General features: G+C 47.4%; 1 protein-coding gene across 13 annotated transcripts in view; it reads left to right on the plus strand.

Moving 5' to 3' along the window:
• LOC309621775 (uncharacterized protein) overlaps positions 1-20,116 on the plus strand; it is a 243,846-nt gene that overhangs the window by 178,813 nt on the left and 44,917 nt on the right. For all 13 annotated transcript variants that reach the window (XM_082409122.1, XM_082409116.1, XM_082409121.1 and 10 more), the window contains 2 exons: positions 1,372-1,509; positions 14,059-14,196. In XM_082409122.1, coding sequence (XP_082265248.1) covers positions 1,372-1,509; positions 14,059-14,196 — 276 coding nt within the window. The remainder of the gene's footprint in view (positions 1-1,371; positions 1,510-14,058; positions 14,197-20,116) is intronic.

Genomic DNA, 20,116 nt, shown 5'->3' on the forward strand with positions numbered 1-20,116 from the left:
GGCCTACTTACATGATACTAGTAGGTGATGTCCGGCTAACAACTTTCTAAATATACCTGCAAGCCAGATCAGTGTCTCTTTTCTCTGTATTCCCATGGAAATCAAGAGTCCCGCCGAATTTTCCATCGAAACAGTTGATTTGTGTTGTCTCTAGGAATTCTAAAGGGCGTACCGTTGCTTCCTAACCGGTGTCATTTGGGAGATCCGCCTCTGTACGTTCAAATGATTAATTTTGAGACTTTGCTCATGTGTGCAGTAAACCCTTGAATTCCCTAAGACCTTCCTTTCCTCCATCTCCTACCCCATTAAGCCCGCTTCAGTTCATCTCCTGAATTTCTTTGGAATCTGTCAGCCAGCTCTTCCTCAACTTCCTAATACTGAACTTGCCTGTCTGTTGCGATTAGGTCCTAACTGGTGTCCATATATCTTGTTTCCTTCCAATCCACTCTTCACACAAGAAACCTTCAAAGCAAGTTGGAACGTTGCTCATAAACATCGCTCACAAGCATTGTTTTGAGAATAGAAAACACACTGTTGGCCTTTAAGACTCTGCGTGGTCTAGAATCCTCTCTGCTTCTCTAGCCCCATCTTGTGCCACTTTTGCCCTCACTTTCTATGCTTCAGATACACTGAATTAACCTTAGTTCTCACTCATCTGACAGAAGTCAGTTCAGATACTATTTTTCACTGTGATTCCTAGCATTAAGGAATTTGATTATCAGGTTTTGTATGAGGACTATTTCATCAGGGGTACAGAAGTTCTGGCCATCTCTGGTTTTGGATATCCCTTATTTGTTGAGACCTTTGCGTTGTTTGGTTGCCTTTTGTCTGTTTTCCAGATGGGAAAACAGGAACAAGGGAAGTATAGGTTATTACTAGGTGGGGTTGAACAAGTGGAGCAGCAAACTGCAAAGCAGAAAGAAGAGGGACGTACTATAGAGGGATATGACTTCCATTCTCAAGGCGCCTGCATCCTGTGCAGGGAGACAGCCTAACATAAAATGTGCCTAACAACAAATATATTGACTTCTTACTAAAAATCTCCAGTTCATAGAACCGAGGGGTTTGTACCTTCTCCTTTAAAAGTGATAGTCCTGGGACTTCCCCGGTGGTCCCGTGGTGAAGACTCTGCGCTTCCAATGCAGCAGGCGTGGGTTCAATCCCTGGTTGGGGAGCTAAGATCCCACATGCTGCGCAGCCAAAGAAATTTTTGTCGAACGTTATACTCCTGTATTGTTGGCTTTAGTGGTTTAGATTTTGTTGTACTGTTAAGAAGATTTCAGTTTATTTACCGGGAACAAACAACACATAATGTAAAAATAGTTTCCCAGAAACGATTTCCATCATTCTCTTCCTCCCTTTCTCCCGCAGACTGGTGTTTCACCTTGACAAGTTCTCTGTCATTCCATAGGAAAGCTGTCTGGCTTGGAGGTTGCAATCCCAGGGAATTTTTCATCAGCGGGGAAGTCTCCATCACTACAGAGGAATCAAGGGAGAAGTCAGTCCCTGGTAAGTGAGATGCTCCCCCTAAACACCAACACAGCAGTCGTGTACCTTTCAAGGGGTTCAGGGGCAAGATGGGCAAGGCATTTCTACTAACTCTTCTTAAGGATCACGGACAGTGCCCTATGCTACGAGGTAAGCGGTGACTGCTGTAGTTCTTACTGGTGATCCTTTCCTGTCACTGATTCTCGGCTTTCTTTGTATTTCATAGGACTGTTGTCAGTCCAATACAAAATGAGTCTTATTTTTAAAAACCTGAAATGTTTTACAGAGCCTAGCATTCTCATATAGGGTCCTTTCCATTCTCCCCACTTTCCCGAGGGGCCAAGAACACTTCACACCATGAACTAGGAGAGGGGGTAGAGCCCTTTCTGATGAAATACATCAACAAAGACAGAGCCTTAGCCTGCTTGCTCTCTGGACAGGATCTCGGACCACAAGGTCTTCAATCCTGGTATAAATGAAGGAAGTGAGGACAGTTCAACTGGCACTCTCATAACAAGAGTTCTGAAACACCTTCCGAAGAGACTATAGCAGTAGATGAGGGAAGGGAGTGCTACAGTGTGGCAGTACAGGGGGAACGATCGGCTACAGCAGTGAAAAGTGTGGTACCGATTGGTGTGCTCTCGGGATTCTTGTACATGTAGCATAGATGACCTCTACGGTGGCCCTCCCACCTTCCCACCTGCATTAGGTGTTCTTTTTTTTTGTAATTTATGTTTATGTATTTATTTACTGTTTGAACTTATTTATTCTACGTATTTATGTTTTTGGCCGCACTGGGTCTCTCATTGCTGTGCACGGGCTTTCTCTAGTTGGCGGCTAGCGGGGGCTACTCTCGGTTGCGGTGTGCGGGCATCTCATCGCGGTGGCTTCTCTTGTTGCGGAGCATGGGCTGTAGGCACGTGGGCTTCGGTAGTTGAGGCTCACGGGCTCTAGAATGCAGGCTCCGTCGTCGTGGCACATGCGCTTAGTTGCTGCACGGCATGTGGGATCTTCGCAGACCAGGGCTCGAACCCGTGTCCCCTGCATTGGCAGGCGCCACCAGGGAAGCCCTAGGTGTTCTCATATAGAGTCTAAAAACAGAGAGCACTGAGAGAAGGTAGTGGTTATTAAAGGCTCAGGATCTAAATTCTACCTGTCTCTACACCCCTTCCCAGCTGTCGATTTGACCCCATTTTTGAATGCTGACCTCATTGTTCAACTTTTCTCTGCCGTCTGTATACTCACCTTGAAAACTTGTTTCTGTGATGCGTTGAGCAGACACAGGGTGGCAGACTGCAGAGGTGGAAGCTGGTGGTCGGATATTTGTGGGCTGAATCTCCTTCAGTCCCATTCCCATTTCTGGTTGCCCAGAGGCCCTACTTCCTGTGTGTGACGCCGAGCCGTAGGATTGCGGGCAGGAGCCAAGTTCTCCATACAGTAAAGACCCCAGTGTGCCTTGGTTACAGTAATATACCTGGCTTCCTTCCTGGCAGGGAAGTGACAGGCGGCTATGCCCCTGCTTTGTTCGTGGGCCTCCTGATCCAGCAGTTCCCTTGGCTCTGCCCCTGTCGTCAGCTGCCCCTAGGATAACTCTGAGCCCTAGCCACTTCTCTGGTAGATTTCCCTATTCCCCCACTACAGTCACACCTGAATAAGGCAACTCAGACCTTTCAGAGATGTGTCCTGAACCTCTTGTTTTCTGAAATACCTATCTGGTGGTTGTGAGACTTAAGGCCAGCGTCCCCGAGAGACTTTTTCTATTTCTCCTAGTAAACCTAGACTCATCTTCTGTCACCTTCAACTCTACTCCAATTGTGTTCTTTCAACCCAGACCTCTGACCCTGCTTTTTACTTCTGCCATTTCATCCTCGCTCCTGCTTCCTTTCCTAAATCCATACGTCTCTTTTGGCCTTCCTAGCCCTGGGCCAAGTTCCTTCCTCTTTGCTCAGTTTTTACCCCTTTCCTTCATTCTCCCATCCAACTTTCAGTCCTTCCTTTCTCACGCCCCAGTTAGCAGCATCTGAAAATTCGAAAGGTTTGTTACTCGTCTATTAATTGTATTCCATTTACTTATTCAGTTCTATACCTATCTTACCTGTGTATGGAAGAACAGCTGGTAGCCAAGGTGGCACCAAGAATCCTAGCAGCTCTCACTTGACGTATCCGTAGTAGTCGGCAATTTCCATTTCGTTTTCCCTCTCGGTGAAAAATTGCAGCTTGCCCGAAGAGGTGTATCTGGCAGCATTCTCCCGTTGTTGTTGAGCCCGCCTCTTCATGGCCTCTCGCTCTGGCCTCTGCTCTTGTTCGATGGGCTTTGACATGACTGGCTCAGGCACGTTGGGTTCCCTCCATGGAACTCGTTGCTTGCTGAAGTCTTGGAGTAGAAAGTGGGTTTGGAGCTTGGGTGGGGACTGGCGCTTATTCACAGCAGGGGGAACAGGCTCCCGCTGGAGAGGAGCGCCAGATGAAGTTTTGGAGGGTGCAGGCCTAGGAGCAGCAGACTGAGGGACACGAGGCTGGGTATGGTTGGTCCAAGCCGGTTGGGTTGGGTTGGTCACAGTTGGCTGAGCTGGTTTGGCGGGGCCTGGCAAAGAGGCAGGAGCTGGCTGGGATGAATTGACTGCAGCAGGTTGAGCTGAGTCAGTAGAACCAGGCTGGGCACGGTAAGCCCCAGCAGGCCGATGTGAGGCCAGAGACTGTGGCCTCCGAGGAGCGGGTCGAGCTTGAGGCTTGTCCCAGGCAGAAAAAGGCAGAGGTATCAACTTGACCTTCCCAGGAGGAGGCCGCTCATACTGGGCTGGAGATGGACACTCTGTTTCAGCACTGCTGTCTGGTTTCTGGGCTTGGACTTGCGTTTTCTCAGGACCCTTCCCCTCACGTGGGGTATGCCGCCATGGCTGGATAGCTGGGGGTGGCTGGGGGTCTTTGGGGTTGCTTGACTTTCCCAAGAGCCGACAGGAAGAGAGCCCAGTTTTCGTCTCATTCTTCTTCCCCAGCGCATGAAGAACCTTCACAGACTCCAGCATGCGCACGCCAAGGGAGGTTCGAGGCTTTTGAAAGCTCTGTTGGAGAAGCTCAGTTTGGTGTTCCTTTCGCTTCGTGTGGGGGATTGCTGGCTTCTCTTCTGCCTTGACTTTGTTCCCTGACTGCTTGTTCTCTTCAGCCTTGTTTCTCCCTCTGGTCCTTTTGGTCTTTTCCTGCCCGTGGCTCTTAGTTTTGCTGATCTTTCTGGATGCAGCTTTCTGAGGTTTGCCTTGAGAGTGCTTGGCCGTGTTCACAGGAGCCCTGTCACTGACTGCAGCGTGGCATATAACCACTTCTCCCCCTAACAGGCACTCTGGATTCTTTGGCTGGATTTTGGCCTTGGGAGCGCCACTGATAGGCTCAGAGGCTTTCTGTTTGTTCTTCCTGGGTTGATCAGAGGGAACCTTTATGACACTTGGCTTTTCCTGCACCTGATTCACCTTAATGGCTCTGGTGTCTTTAGCTTTGATCACGTTGGGACCTTGGGATTGATCAAGATCTTTCAAAGGATTAAAGAGCTGGGGAAGGTGAATATCCTCCGCCAGTGTAGTAATGTCTGCAAGACCACTGCTAGGTTCAATCCCATTTTCAAGTGTCCCTAGGTCCTGACGACTCCGGCTGTTCTCTCCCAGATCAGCATTTTCAGAACCAGGCTGCTCCTCTTGGCTGAGGGGATCGGTGCAGGCCAGCGGCTGGTGAATATCAGGGATTCCTAAAGGGAGTAGTGGAGGATCTTGGTTCTCTGTTGGGATCTGGTAGGCATCCAGAGGCTTTGAAAGCTTGGTTTTGATATCATCCACGTGCTTACTCTCTATTTGTCCCTGGCTTGGAGCTGGAGGCAGGGCCAGGAGACGCCTGGCACTCTGGACTGGAGCTGTCACTGAAATGTCCCCAAGTTCAGATGGTGGGTTACTCTCAAGTATGTGGCTGTTTCTGCTACTGCAGGACTTGGGGAGTTCTTGACTTTGTGTCACACAAAACGTCTGGCTTGGAGGTTGCAATCCCAGGGAATTTTTCATCACCAGGGGGGAGGTCTCCATCCCTACAAAGGGATCAAGGGAGAAGTCAGTCCCTGGTAAGTGAGATGCTCCCCCTAAACACCAACACAGCAGTCATGTACCTTTCAAGGGGTTCAGGGGCAAGATGGGCAAGGCATTTCTACTAACTCTTCTTAAGGATCACGGACAGTGCCGTATGCTACGAGGTAAGCGGTGACTGTTGTAATTCTTACTGGTGAGCCTTTCCTGTCACTGATTCTCGGCTCGCTTTGTATTTCATAGGACTGTTATAAGTCCAATACAAAATGAGTCTTATTTTTAAAAACCTGAAATGTTTTACAAAGCCTAGCATTCTCATATAGGGTCCTTTCCATTCTCCCCACTTTCCCGAGAGGCCAAGAACACGTCACACCATGAACTAGGAGAGGGGGTAGAGCCCTTTCTGATGAAATACATCAACAAAGACAGAGTCTTAGCCTGCTTGCTCTCTGGACAGGATCTCGGACCACAAGGTCTTCAATCCTGGTATAAATGAAGGAAGTGAGGACAGTTCAACTGGCACTCTCATAACAAGAGTTCTGAAACACCTTCCGAAGAGACTATAGCAGTAGATGAGGGAAGGGAGTGCTACAGTGTGGCAGTACAGGGGGAATGATCGGCTACAGCAGTGAAAAGTGTGGTACCGATTGGTGTGCTCTCGGGGTTCTTGTACATGTAGCATAGATGACCTCTACAGTGGCCCTCCCACCTTCCCACCTGCATTAGGTGTTCTTTTTTTTGTAATTTATGTTTATGTATTTATTTACTGTTTGAACTTATTTATTCTACGTATTTATTTTTTTGGCTGCACTGGGTCTCTCATTGCTGTGCACGGGCTTTCTCTAGTTGGCGGCTAGCGGGGGCTACTCTTGGTTGCGGTGTGCGGGCTTCTCATCGCGGTGGCTTCTCTTGTTGCGGAGCATGGGCTGTAGGCACGTGGGCTTCGGTAGTTGAGGCTCACGGGCTCTAGAATGCAGGCTCCGTCGTTGTGGCACATGCGCTTAGTTGCTGCACGGCATGTGGGATCTTCGCAGACCAGGGCTCGAACCCGTGTCCCCCGCATTGCATTGGCAGGCGGATTCTTAACCACGGCGCCACCAGGGAAGCCCTAGGTGTTCTCATATAGAGTCTAAAAACAGAGGGCACTGAGCGAAGGTAGTGGTTATTAAAGGCTCAGGATCTAAATTCTACCTGCCTCTACACCCCTTCCCAGCTGTCGATTTGACCCCATTTTTGAATGCCGACCTCATTCTTCAACTTTCTCTGGCGTTTGTTATACTCACCTTGAAAACTTGTTTCTGTGATGCGTTGAGCAGACACAGGGTGGCAGACTGCAGAGGTGGAAGCTGGTGGTCGGATATTTGTGGGCTGAATCTCCTTCAGTCCCATTCCCATTTCTGGTTGCCCAGAGGCCCGACTTCCTGTGTATGACGCCGAGCCGTAGGATTGCGGGCAGGAGCCAAGTTCTCCATACAGTAAAGACCCCAGTGTGCCTTGGTTACAGTAATATACCTGGCTTCCTTCCTGGCAGGGAAGTGACAGGCGGCTCTGCCCCTGATTTGGAATCTGAGATGGTGTTCCCTGAGCAAGGCTGGCAGAAAGCGATGGATGTAGAGGGACCATGTTCTTGGCGTCTGAAGTTTTATCATCCTGGGCTGCCAGAAACATGGAGGAGGCAGCTGTGTGGCGGTCAGTGAGTGCCAGAGTAAAGTCTCCGAGTGAAGAAGAATTCTTTTCAGTGCTTGCTGTGATGTCCCACTCAAGAACACCTGGATAGGAAGCAGCTGAAGTGGAGATCTGGCTGTGGTCAGTAACTCCAGATAACATAGTCGTGCTAGAATGTTGGTAAAGGTAGGCACTACCCATGAGTGTCTGGAAAGGGGTACCGGTAGCCGATGCCGAACTGACGGCAGGGGCAGAGACTCTGGAGAAGTTGCAGACACTTCGTGTTAGGGAAGTTGCATTGCTCACCACAGGAGGAGAATGCTGCAGAGAATTTAGAGTTCCAAGTAGAGATGGATGTTGGAAATTTTCTGTAAGAACAAGAGGGTCATGAAAAACTCAGGGAGGTTGAGAAATTCTCACTACGTTTGAGGAACGGCATCATCTGAAGGTTCTTGCTATCAGGACACCTCTACTATCACTACTTCCTGAGAAACCCAAAATCAGACAGTTAATGATGGCTGTAAGGACTGAGCAGTTTTCCACTCTTCTCTATTCACTGCCTGTGCTCCCATCTTGGGCACAGACGGGCAGAAGAGCCAAGTGGTGTGGTTCAGAGATTGTTCTCTAGGCTGGAAGCAACCTTCTCCCTGCCCTGTCTTTCCCTTCAGCCTGCACTCGTATTGACTTCTATGCTATTTCCTAGACTGGAAGCATTTTAGAACTAGGAGGCCCTTAGAGAACTTCGATGTTCTCAGTCTCATTTCGTGAGTAAGGAAACTGAGGCTCAGAGAGGTCGGGTTGACTTGTTCAAGTTCTCTCATTATGTTAGTATCATTACCAGGTTTCAGAACCTAAGTATCCTGACTTCCTTGCCAGGACTCCACTCTGAGCATGATACTGCCAGAAAGCAGGAGAAATAGAACTTATAATATAGGCATTTTTTTTGTCCATTAGAAAACAGTACGGCTGTTACCATTGTCGTCTTCAGTGTCTCCCTTTGCTTGTGCAGTTCCCACGCTATTACCTAGAGGTGACGTACAGCTCAGTCCAACTGGTGAATTGAAAGAGTCATTTTTGCCCTCTTCAAGCCTGGTTTCTCATCCTACCTCAAAATGATTACCCGAAAGTGGATTTCTTAAGTGCTTTTGGAAAGGGAAGAGTTATCTGATTACTTCAGATTACTCATCTGTAAAGTGGTTATAACACCACCACCAATAATAATAGCAGTAATAATTAATAGATGAATAAGCTGATCTATTGCGTATGATTTATATGGAGGAAGATACAATAAGTTCTAGAAAGACAAAGAAAAATCATGACAAGCATATTACGTTAACGAAAAAGAAATCCATAGATATTAATGAAAACTGGGGTATGTGGCAAGTATCGAAGCCTAATGAATTTACTAACAAATGGCATTCTGTACCATCCATGCAATATTATGAAAGTGAATTTTGCCCACTCTATTTTAGTGAATACTATTAACCAGAAGACACGATGGAGGTGATAGAGGTGAATGAATTCCTAGCCAATGCATACAGACAGAGAAGGTATGTCAGTAAAAAATGCATAACAAGCAACAGAATGCAATAAATGTGCATGTATAGGTAGCCACAACACATATAGACAAGTATTTCAATGAAAACCGGTACGAAGCAGACAGCAAAATAATAAGTGTAAAAGAGTTTCATTATTGTGCTCCTTCATATTTTTACCCAGCAAGTAAGAGGTATTAAGCCTAGGAGAAATATATATTTCAATGAATATAGCTTATATAATAAGCAGAAAGGAAGCTTAAAATGTATCAGGAAGGTTTTTGGATTTATCCTAGAACTTAGATTAGAATCATCTTCAGCATCCAAGAAGATGGCATCCCAAAACCTCAAAAAACCATCATGCCTAGAATCCAATTAAAAAAGATTTTCAAATGTAAGAAAATCCACAGGACTCCACAATATGGTTTTCGATAAATGTGGATGTTTGTTTGTTTTGTTTCTTTGGCCGCGCCGCGTGGCCCTGGCCGTGAAAGCACCGAGTCCTAAGCACTGGACCGCCAGGGAATTCCCTAAGTGGGGGGGGGGAATTAGAGATGTGGGGCTTGACTTTTTCTTCTTCTTCTTCTTCTTCTTCGGTAGCTAAGCTCTACAAGCGAACGATGGCTGTTGATCAATGTGCTCTCTGTGTTAGGAAGGAAATAACTGTAAAAATGAAAAGCAGCCTTGCCTTAGAACCTACATATCACACCAAGGAAAATAGTCCTTCTGATTCAATTTAGAAGATATCACTTAAAATGTTGAATTGGTGAAATGTCTACCTAGTTTAAAAATTAGAAAGAATAAAACACTGAAAAGCAGCCCCCTAGATAACCACTGTGGTTGCTTGTTTATAGGAGGCATCATTTCTAAAACGTATTTCTAAAATGTTTATATTCAAAACTGTCAAGTGGCCAACTGTATTCAGAGAGGCAATAAAAGAAAGAAAACGGAGTATGACTTTTCTGATAAGCTGCCTTTCCTGGTGATCCCCTGTTCTGGCCTTACTTTCCTTCTTAGTCTGTTAATGTAAGGGTTTGCTACCATCAACTTGGTTTTGCCCTGCTCTGAGCAGGTTTCCCTCTGTGCTGTTTCTGCTTTAATTGAAAATCTTTGGTTCCCATCAGCATTCCATTGCAAACTCCGTTTTTCTTGAGAGCTCCTCTATGCTTTCCCTCTTCATTCTTACATTTTCTCCCATCTCTTGGTGCCTGTTGGCCTGTGCTAATGAAAACCATCCTAAACTTCCTTACGCTCGACTCTGTGCCTCCCTGTAGAGCCCAGTACTCTCCATCCTCTCTCCCTATTCTCTCTTTTCAACTAGTCGAAATCCTAGTGGAGGGAGACCATTAGAGATGAAACATCTTGGTATATATTGCTAGTTTTCTATGTCCCCTGGCTTTTCTATGTTTCTGTTGAAACACTCTTGAGAAGTGTCTGATTTCGTTTTCTACATGGGTACCCTTTAAGGCTCAATACTGGAAAAGAAGGGGATCAGAGTGATCAACCCAACGTGGTATCCTAACGTAACAGTTAAGGAAAGCAACAGGCTTTGTGAGACAGCCAGTGATTTGTCCAAAGTCACACAGATAGTAAACGTCAAAGTCAAAAGTGAAATTAGGTCTCCAGACGTGTAGTTCAATACTTTCCCTCATTATTCCATGCTATTTTGAATCTCCTACTCAATTTAGGGGCAAAAGAATCGAACGCAAAACTTTCCAAAGTTTCTTTTCTTACCTGACATGGTCAGAGAAGAGGAAGCATCCACTGCAGGTACCAGGGATGAGGAGACAACACTAGAGGATGTCCGAGTGGCTGCAGCTGAACGGCGCACGTGTCCAGTACAGAGGTCACTGGTTACTGGTCCAAACAGCTCCACGGAAACCCCAAGACTCTACCAAGTGGTAGTAGGTTTGGTAGGAGAGTGATGTCACAAAGCAGGCAGTTGAAAGGTATGAGAGAGCCAATAGGGAGGTCCGATCCCCAACAGGAAGGCGGGCTTGGGTGAAGAGAGTGTAGGAGAGCTAAAACAACACCTGAGTTTCTGAGCTCTGGGGAGGAAATCCTAGAAGACAGATTTACCTCCCCCAGGCTCTTCCATTAGGGAAATCATTGCCACATTTCTTACAGACGTTCATTAATACACTGAACTAAGAGTTACTTATATTCTACAGAGTATTCTATTTTATGTATCATATACTTAGAGCTATATAGATCTTCTTTAATTAATAATCCTTAGGAAGGAAAGAGCCATCTAGTTTGAACTATTACAGTTGTTCTGAAATCAGATGTGTCTAATGAGTGAACTGATAGCAGCTTTTAAGGAGCCAAAGTAGGGATTAAGAAGCTCTCTTTGTAACTTGGTTCAAGAGTAGGGTGAAGTTTCTTGAGTGTACCTTGTGGAGAATGTTGTGGTCCAAGGCTCTTCTCTTTTAGTTTCTTCTCCTTGACTCCTACCTTCCTTGGGCTGGGCTAGGCTGGGGGCCAGGTTGGACTTGCGACTTAACATTTCACTTCCGCTTTCTCTTTTTTTTTTCTCTTCCATTATGGGCATTGCTTCGAGGACAAGCCTTGATCTTGCATTGGACGTTACTTCCTGTCACCTTCCAGCAGCAGGAGTCTTCTTTTCAGTGCTTGATGCTTCACGAAATAGACTCTGCCCGTTGGCAGCAAATACCAGAGAGCTAGGAGACAGAGCTGGTTGCAGACCTTTCCTCTTCCAGCCTTTGGTTGCAATTGTTTGGCCCATAATTTGCTAGCTCTAGTTCCTTGGGCCACACAGGTATCCTGCCATCTCCAGCTCTTGTTATATGTGAGAGACATTCTGAACACTGTCCCTTTTTCTTTGCACAGAAGTATATACAGTGTGGCAGTTACTGTAATCTCCTCCGCCTTGCAAACAGCCACTCTAGAATCTTGGACCTCTAGGACTCTCTGTCTTGCATGCTTGGGGGCAAGGCCAAGCAAAATGAAGAGGAGAATAATTAGAGAAAGAGGAGGACGTTGGTGGAGAATTGGGAGCAGGTAAGGTGAAAGGGCACAGGAGAAAAGAGATGCATGTAGACTTTTTGGTTTCTGTGGGAAACAGGTTGACACACTTGGGCCTCATTTGGTATTAACAGAACAGAGAGTTAAAGATCTAAGTAGCTAGATAGTGTGCAGCAACTGCCATGAAGTCTGTACACTGAAGAGAACAGTCTCACATCTAGTTTTCATTTTGTTTTATGTCATAGTACCTTATTTATAGCATTCACTGGTGTGTTTGTAGAATACAGATGTTTTCAAATGCTCTGGTTTTGTCTACATGGTTATCTCCTTGTCCTGTTTGTAAGGAATCCAACATTGTAAGACATATTGCATGTTTTTCTCTTGACGATTGTTGACCTTGAAGCGTCATGAACTAACTTGAGCTGTTGGATTCTGTGGAGAAACGTTCAAAAGGGTCTGTGAAAAAGGCACTGTGGTGAGTCGCATTATGCACCCGAGCGTAAGGAGCAGATATCTGCCACCAGCCCAGCTTGGCCTGGATTGCCTCTGTTTTAGTTCCCCTGGTTAGTGCTTTTCTCCCTAACCACTCTTGTGACTGTGATAATGTGAGTAAGGGCGGAGTTGCTAATGATCTATGTGTGAGGTAAGCTGGTTTGAGGGAGGAAATCTATGGACCTAGTCATTTTCCTTGGTGGTAAGCTTTCAGGGGTGCAGAGATGGATCTTCCTGGGGCCTTTTCTGGTCCCAGGAAGATATCGCATAGATGGGACCTCCCAAGACACACATTGAATCTTTAGGCCTGTTTTTCCTATTATGAGGTACGAACGAGTTTCTTCACTGATGGGGATGATGCTTATCTGAGAAGAAATTGTGAAAGGTGGTGTAGTGTAGAGGTGTGGCTTAAGCTTTTAAGTTTTCCTCCAGGTTTTTCCCCTAAGCTTCCTACTTCGGACGGCCTACTTACATGATACTAGTAGGTGATGTCCGGCTAACAACTTTCTAAATATACCTGCAAGCCAGATCAGTGTCTCTTTTCTCTGTATTCCCATGGAAATCAAGAGTCCCGCCGAATTTTCCATCGAAACAGTTGATTTGTGTTGTCTCTAGGAATTCTAAAGGGCGTACCGTTGCTTCCTAACCGGTGTCATTTGGGAGATCCGCCTCTGTACGTTCAAATGATTAATTTTGAGACTTTGCTCATGTGTGCAGTAAACCCTTGAATTCCCTAAGACCTTCCTTTCCTCCATCTCCTACCCCATTAAGCCCGCTTCAGTTCATCTCCTGAATTTCTTTGGAATCTGTCAGCCAGCTCTTCCTCAACTTCCTAATACTGAACTTGCCTGTCTGTTGCGATTAGGTCCTAACTGGTGTCCATATATCTTGTTTCCTTCCAATCCACTCTTCACACAAGAAACCTTCAAAGCAAGTTGGAACGTTGCTCATAAACATCGCTCACAAGCATTGTTTTGAGAATAGAAAACACACTGTTGGCCTTTAAGACTCTGCGTGGTCTAGAATCCTCTCTGCTTCTCTAGCCCCATCTTGTGCCACTTTTGCCCTCACTTTCTATGCTTCAGATACACTGAATTAACCTTAGTTCTCACTCATCTGACAGAAGTCAGTTCAGATACTATTTTTCACTGTGATTCCTAGCATTAAGGAATTTGATTATCAGGTTTTGTATGAGGACTATTTCATCAGGGGTACAGAAGTTCTGGCCATCTCTGGTTTTGGATATCCCTTATTTGTTGAGACCTTTGCGTTGTTTGGTTGCCTTTTGTCTGTTTTCCAGATGGGAAAACAGGAACAAGGGAAGTATAGGTTATTACTAGGTGGGGTTGAACAAGTGGAGCAGCAAACTGCAAAGCAGAAAGAAGAGGGACGTACTATAGAGGGATATGACTTCCATTCTCAAGGCGCCTGCATCCTGTGCAGGGAGACAGCCTAACATAAAATGTGCCTAACAACAAATATATTGACTTCTTACTAAAAATCTCCAGTTCATAGAACCGAGGGGTTTGTACCTTCTCCTTTAAAAGTGATAGTCCTGGGACTTCCCCGGTGGTCCCGTGGTGAAGACTCTGCGCTTCCAATGCAGCAGGCGTGGGTTCAATCCCTGGTTGGGGAGCTAAGATCCCACATGCTGCGCAGCCAAAGAAATTTTTGTCGAACGTTATACTCCTGTATTGTTGGCTTTAGTGGTTTAGATTTTGTTGTACTGTTAAGAAGATTTCAGTTTATTTACCGGGAACAAACAACACATAATGTAAAAATAGTTTCCCAGAAACGATTTCCATCATTCTCTTCCTCCCTTTCTCCCGCAGACTGGTGTTTCACCTTGACAAGTTCTCTGTCATTCCATAGGAAAGCTGTCTGGCTTGGAGGTTGCAATCCCAGGGAATTTTTCATCAGCGGGGAAGTCTCCATCACTACAGAGGAATCAAGGGAGAAGTCAGTCCCTGGTAAGTGAGATGCTCCCCCTAAACACCAACACAGCAGTCGTGTACCTTTCAAGGGGTTCAGGGGCAAGATGGGCAAGGCATTTCTACTAACTCTTCTTAAGGATCACGGACAGTGCCCTATGCTACGAGGTAAGCGGTGACTGCTGTAGTTCTTACTGGTGATCCTTTCCTGTCACTGATTCTCGGCTTTCTTTGTATTTCATAGGACTGTTGTCAGTCCAATACAAAATGAGTCTTATTTTTAAAAACCTGAAATGTTTTACAGAGCCTAGCATTCTCATATAGGGTCCTTTCCATTCTCCCCACTTTCCCGAGGGGCCAAGAACACTTCACACCATGAACTAGGAGAGGGGGTAGAGCCCTTTCTGATGAAATACATCAACAAAGACAGAGCCTTAGCCTGCTTGCTCTCTGGACAGGATCTCGGACCACAAGGTCTTCAATCCTGGTATAAATGAAGGAAGTGAGGACAGTTCAACTGGCACTCTCATAACAAGAGTTCTGAAACACCTTCCGAAGAGACTATAGCAGTAGATGAGGGAAGGGAGTGCTACAGTGTGGCAGTACAGGGGGAACGATCGGCTACAGCAGTGAAAAGTGTGGTACCGATTGGTGTGCTCTCGGGATTCTTGTACATGTAGCATAGATGACCTCTACGGTGGCCCTCCCACCTTCCCACCTGCATTAGGTGTTCTTTTTTTTTGTAATTTATGTTTATGTATTTATTTACTGTTTGAACTTATTTATTCTACGTATTTATGTTTTTGGCCGCACTGGGTCTCTCATTGCTGTGCACGGGCTTTCTCTAGTTGGCGGCTAGCGGGGGCTACTCTCGGTTGCGGTGTGCGGGCATCTCATCGCGGTGGCTTCTCTTGTTGCGGAGCATGGGCTGTAGGCACGTGGGCTTCGGTAGTTGAGGCTCACGGGCTCTAGAATGCAGGCTCCGTCGTCGTGGCACATGCGCTTAGTTGCTGCACGGCATGTGGGATCTTCGCAGACCAGGGCTCGAACCCGTGTCCCCTGCATTGGCAGGCGCCACCAGGGAAGCCCTAGGTGTTCTCATATAGAGTCTAAAAACAGAGAGCACTGAGAGAAGGTAGTGGTTATTAAAGGCTCAGGATCTAAATTCTACCTGTCTCTACACCCCTTCCCAGCTGTCGATTTGACCCCATTTTTGAATGCTGACCTCATTGTTCAACTTTTCTCTGCCGTCTGTATACTCACCTTGAAAACTTGTTTCTGTGATGCGTTGAGCAGACACAGGGTGGCAGACTGCAGAGGTGGAAGCTGGTGGTCGGATATTTGTGGGCTGAATCTCCTTCAGTCCCATTCCCATTTCTGGTTGCCCAGAGGCCCTACTTCCTGTGTGTGACGCCGAGCCGTAGGATTGCGGGCAGGAGCCAAGTTCTCCATACAGTAAAGACCCCAGTGTGCCTTGGTTACAGTAATATACCTGGCTTCCTTCCTGGCAGGGAAGTGACAGGCGGCTATGCCCCTGCTTTGTTCGTGGGCCTCCTGATCCAGCAGTTCCCTTGGCTCTGCCCCTGTCGTCAGCTGCCCCTAGGATAACTCTGAGCCCTAGCCACTTCTCTGGTAGATTTCCCTATTCCCCCACTACAGTCACACCTGAATAAGGCAACTCAGACCTTTCAGAGATGTGTCCTGAACCTCTTGTTTTCTGAAATACCTATCTGGTGGTTGTGAGACTTAAGGCCAGCGTCCCCGAGAGACTTTTTCTATTTCTCCTAGTAAACCTAGACTCATCTTCTGTCACCTTCAACTCTACTCCAATTGTGTTCTTTCAACCCAGACCTCTGACCCTGCTTTTTACTTCTGCCATTTCATCCTCGCTCCTGCTTCCTTTCCTAAATCCATACGTCTCTTTTGGCCTTCCTAGCCCTGGGCCAAGTTCCTTCCTCTTTGCTCAGTTTTTACCCCTTTCCTTCATTCTCCCATCCAACTTTCAGTCCTTCCTTTCTCACGCCCCAGTTAGCAGCATCTGAAAATTCGAAAGGTTTGTTACTCGTCTATTAATTGTATTCCATTTACTTATTCAGTTCTATACCTATCTTACCTGTGTATGGAAGAACAGCTGGTAGCCAAGGTGGCACCAAGAATCCTAGCAGCTCTCACTTGACGTATCCGTAGTAGTCGGCAATTTCCATTTCGTTTTCCCTCTCGGTGAAAAATTGCAGCTTGCCCGAAGAGGTGTATCTGGCAGCATTCTCCCGTTGTTGTTGAGCCCGCCTCTTCATGGCCTCTCGCTCTGGCCTCTGCTCTTGTTCGATGGGCTTTGACATGACTGGCTCAGGCACGTTGGGTTCCCTCCATGGAACTCGTTGCTTGCTGAAGTCTTGGAGTAGAAAGTGGGTTTGGAGCTTGGGTGGGGACTGGCGCTTATTCACAGCAGGGGGAACAGGCTCCCGCTGGAGAGGAGCGCCAGATGAAGTTTTGGAGGGTGCAGGCCTAGGAGCAGCAGACTGAGGGACACGAGGCTGGGTATGGTTGGTCCAAGCCGGTTGGGTTGGGTTGGTCACAGTTGGCTGAGCTGGTTTGGCGGGGCCTGGCAAAGAGGCAGGAGCTGGCTGGGATGAATTGACTGCAGCAGGTTGAGCTGAGTCAGTAGAACCAGGCTGGGCACGGTAAGCCCCAGCAGGCCGATGTGAGGCCAGAGACTGTGGCCTCCGAGGAGCGGGTCGAGCTTGAGGCTTGTCCCAGGCAGAAAAAGGCAGAGGTATCAACTTGACCTTCCCAGGAGGAGGCCGCTCATACTGGGCTGGAGATGGACACTCTGTTTCAGCACTGCTGTCTGGTTTCTGGGCTTGGACTTGCGTTTTCTCAGGACCCTTCCCCTCACGTGGGGTATGCCGCCATGGCTGGATAGCTGGGGGTGGCTGGGGGTCTTTGGGGTTGCTTGACTTTCCCAAGAGCCGACAGGAAGAGAGCCCAGTTTTCGTCTCATTCTTCTTCCCCAGCGCATGAAGAACCTTCACAGACTCCAGCATGCGCACGCCAAGGGAGGTTCGAGGCTTTTGAAAGCTCTGTTGGAGAAGCTCAGTTTGGTGTTCCTTTCGCTTCGTGTGGGGGATTGCTGGCTTCTCTTCTGCCTTGACTTTGTTCCCTGACTGCTTGTTCTCTTCAGCCTTGTTTCTCCCTCTGGTCCTTTTGGTCTTTTCCTGCCCGTGGCTCTTAGTTTTGCTGATCTTTCTGGATGCAGCTTTCTGAGGTTTGCCTTGAGAGTGCTTGGCCGTGTTCACAGGAGCCCTGTCACTGACTGCAGCGTGGCATATAACCACTTCTCCCCCTAACAGGCACTCTGGATTCTTTGGCTGGATTTTGGCCTTGGGAGCGCCACTGATAGGCTCAGAGGCTTTCTGTTTGTTCTTCCTGGGTTGATCAGAGGGAACCTTTATGACACTTGGCTTTTCCTGCACCTGATTCACCTTAATGGCTCTGGTGTCTTTAGCTTTGATCACGTTGGGACCTTGGGATTGATCAAGATCTTTCAAAGGATTAAAGAGCTGGGGAAGGTGAATATCCTCCGCCAGTGTAGTAATGTCTGCAAGACCACTGCTAGGTTCAATCCCATTTTCAAGTGTCCCTAGGTCCTGACGACTCCGGCTGTTCTCTCCCAGATCAGCATTTTCAGAACCAGGCTGCTCCTCTTGGCTGAGGGGATCGGTGCAGGCCAGCGGCTGGTGAATATCAGGGATTCCTAAAGGGAGTAGTGGAGGATCTTGGTTCTCTGTTGGGATCTGGTAGGCATCCAGAGGCTTTGAAAGCTTGGTTTTGATATCATCCACGTGCTTACTCTCTATTTGTCCCTGGCTTGGAGCTGGAGGCAGGGCCAGGAGACGCCTGGCACTCTGGACTGGAGCTGTCACTGAAATGTCCCCAAGTTCAGATGGTGGGTTACTCTCAAGTATGTGGCTGTTTCTGCTACTGCAGGACTTGGGGAGTTCTTGACTTTGTGTCACACAAAACGTCTGGCTTGGAGGTTGCAATCCCAGGGAATTTTTCATCACCAGGGGGGAGGTCTCCATCCCTACAAAGGGATCAAGGGAGAAGTCAGTCCCTGGTAAGTGAGATGCTCCCCCTAAACACCAACACAGCAGTCATGTACCTTTCAAGGGGTTCAGGGGCAAGATGGGCAAGGCATTTCTACTAACTCTTCTTAAGGATCACGGACAGTGCCGTATGCTACGAGGTAAGCGGTGACTGTTGTAATTCTTACTGGTGAGCCTTTCCTGTCACTGATTCTCGGCTCGCTTTGTATTTCATAGGACTGTTATAAGTCCAATACAAAATGAGTCTTATTTTTAAAAACCTGAAATGTTTTACAAAGCCTAGCATTCTCATATAGGGTCCTTTCCATTCTCCCCACTTTCCCGAGAGGCCAAGAACACGTCACACCATGAACTAGGAGAGGGGGTAGAGCCCTTTCTGATGAAATACATCAACAAAGACAGAGTCTTAGCCTGCTTGCTCTCTGGACAGGATCTCGGACCACAAGGTCTTCAATCCTGGTATAAATGAAGGAAGTGAGGACAGTTCAACTGGCACTCTCATAACAAGAGTTCTGAAACACCTTCCGAAGAGACTATAGCAGTAGATGAGGGAAGGGAGTGCTACAGTGTGGCAGTACAGGGGGAATGATCGGCTACAGCAGTGAAAAGTGTGGTACCGATTGGTGTGCTCTCGGGGTTCTTGTACATGTAGCATAGATGACCTCTACAGTGGCCCTCCCACCTTCCCACCTGCATTAGGTGTTCTTTTTTTTGTAATTTATGTTTATGTATTTATTTACTGTTTGAACTTATTTATTCTACGTATTTATTTTTTTGGCTGCACTGGGTCTCTCATTGCTGTGCACGGGCTTTCTCTAGTTGGCGGCTAGCGGGGGCTACTCTTGGTTGCGGTGTGCGGGCTTCTCATCGCGGTGGCTTCTCTTGTTGCGGAGCATGGGCTGTAGGCACGTGGGCTTCGGTAGTTGAGGCTCACGGGCTCTAGAATGCAGGCTCCGTCGTTGTGGCACATGCGCTTAGTTGCTGCACGGCATGTGGGATCTTCGCAGACCAGGGCTCGAACCCGTGTCCCCCGCATTGCATTGGCAGGCGGATTCTTAACCACGGCGCCACCAGGGAAGCCCTAGGTGTTCTCATATAGAGTCTAAAAACAGAGGGCACTGAGCGAAGGTAGTGGTTATTAAAGGCTCAGGATCTAAATTCTACCTGCCTCTACACCCCTTCCCAGCTGTCGATTTGACCCCATTTTTGAATGCCGACCTCATTCTTCAACTTTCTCTGGCGTTTGTTATACTCACCTTGAAAACTTGTTTCTGTGATGCGTTGAGCAGACACAGGGTGGCAGACTGCAGAGGTGGAAGCTGGTGGTCGGATATTTGTGGGCTGAATCTCCTTCAGTCCCATTCCCATTTCTGGTTGCCCAGAGGCCCGACTTCCTGTGTATGACGCCGAGCCGTAGGATTGCGGGCAGGAGCCAAGTTCTCCATACAGTAAAGACCCCAGTGTGCCTTGGTTACAGTAATATACCTGGCTTCCTTCCTGGCAGGGAAGTGACAGGCGGCTCTGCCCCTGATTTGGAATCTGAGATGGTGTTCCCTGAGCAAGGCTGGCAGAAAGCGATGGATGTAGAGGGACCATGTTCTTGGCGTCTGAAGTTTTATCATCCTGGGCTGCCAGAAACATGGAGGAGGCAGCTGTGTGGCGGTCAGTGAGTGCCAGAGTAAAGTCTCCGAGTGAAGAAGAATTCTTTTCAGTGCTTGCTGTGATGTCCCACTCAAGAACACCTGGATAGGAAGCAGCTGAAGTGGAGATCTGGCTGTGGTCAGTAACTCCAGATAACATAGTCGTGCTAGAATGTTGGTAAAGGTAGGCACTACCCATGAGTGTCTGGAAAG

The sequence above is a fragment of the Balaenoptera borealis genome (assembly GCF_965194805.1).
Source record: "Balaenoptera borealis genome assembly, contig: HAP1_SCAFFOLD_981, whole genome shotgun sequence".
Taxonomy (NCBI): domain Eukaryota; kingdom Metazoa; phylum Chordata; class Mammalia; order Artiodactyla; family Balaenopteridae; genus Balaenoptera; species Balaenoptera borealis.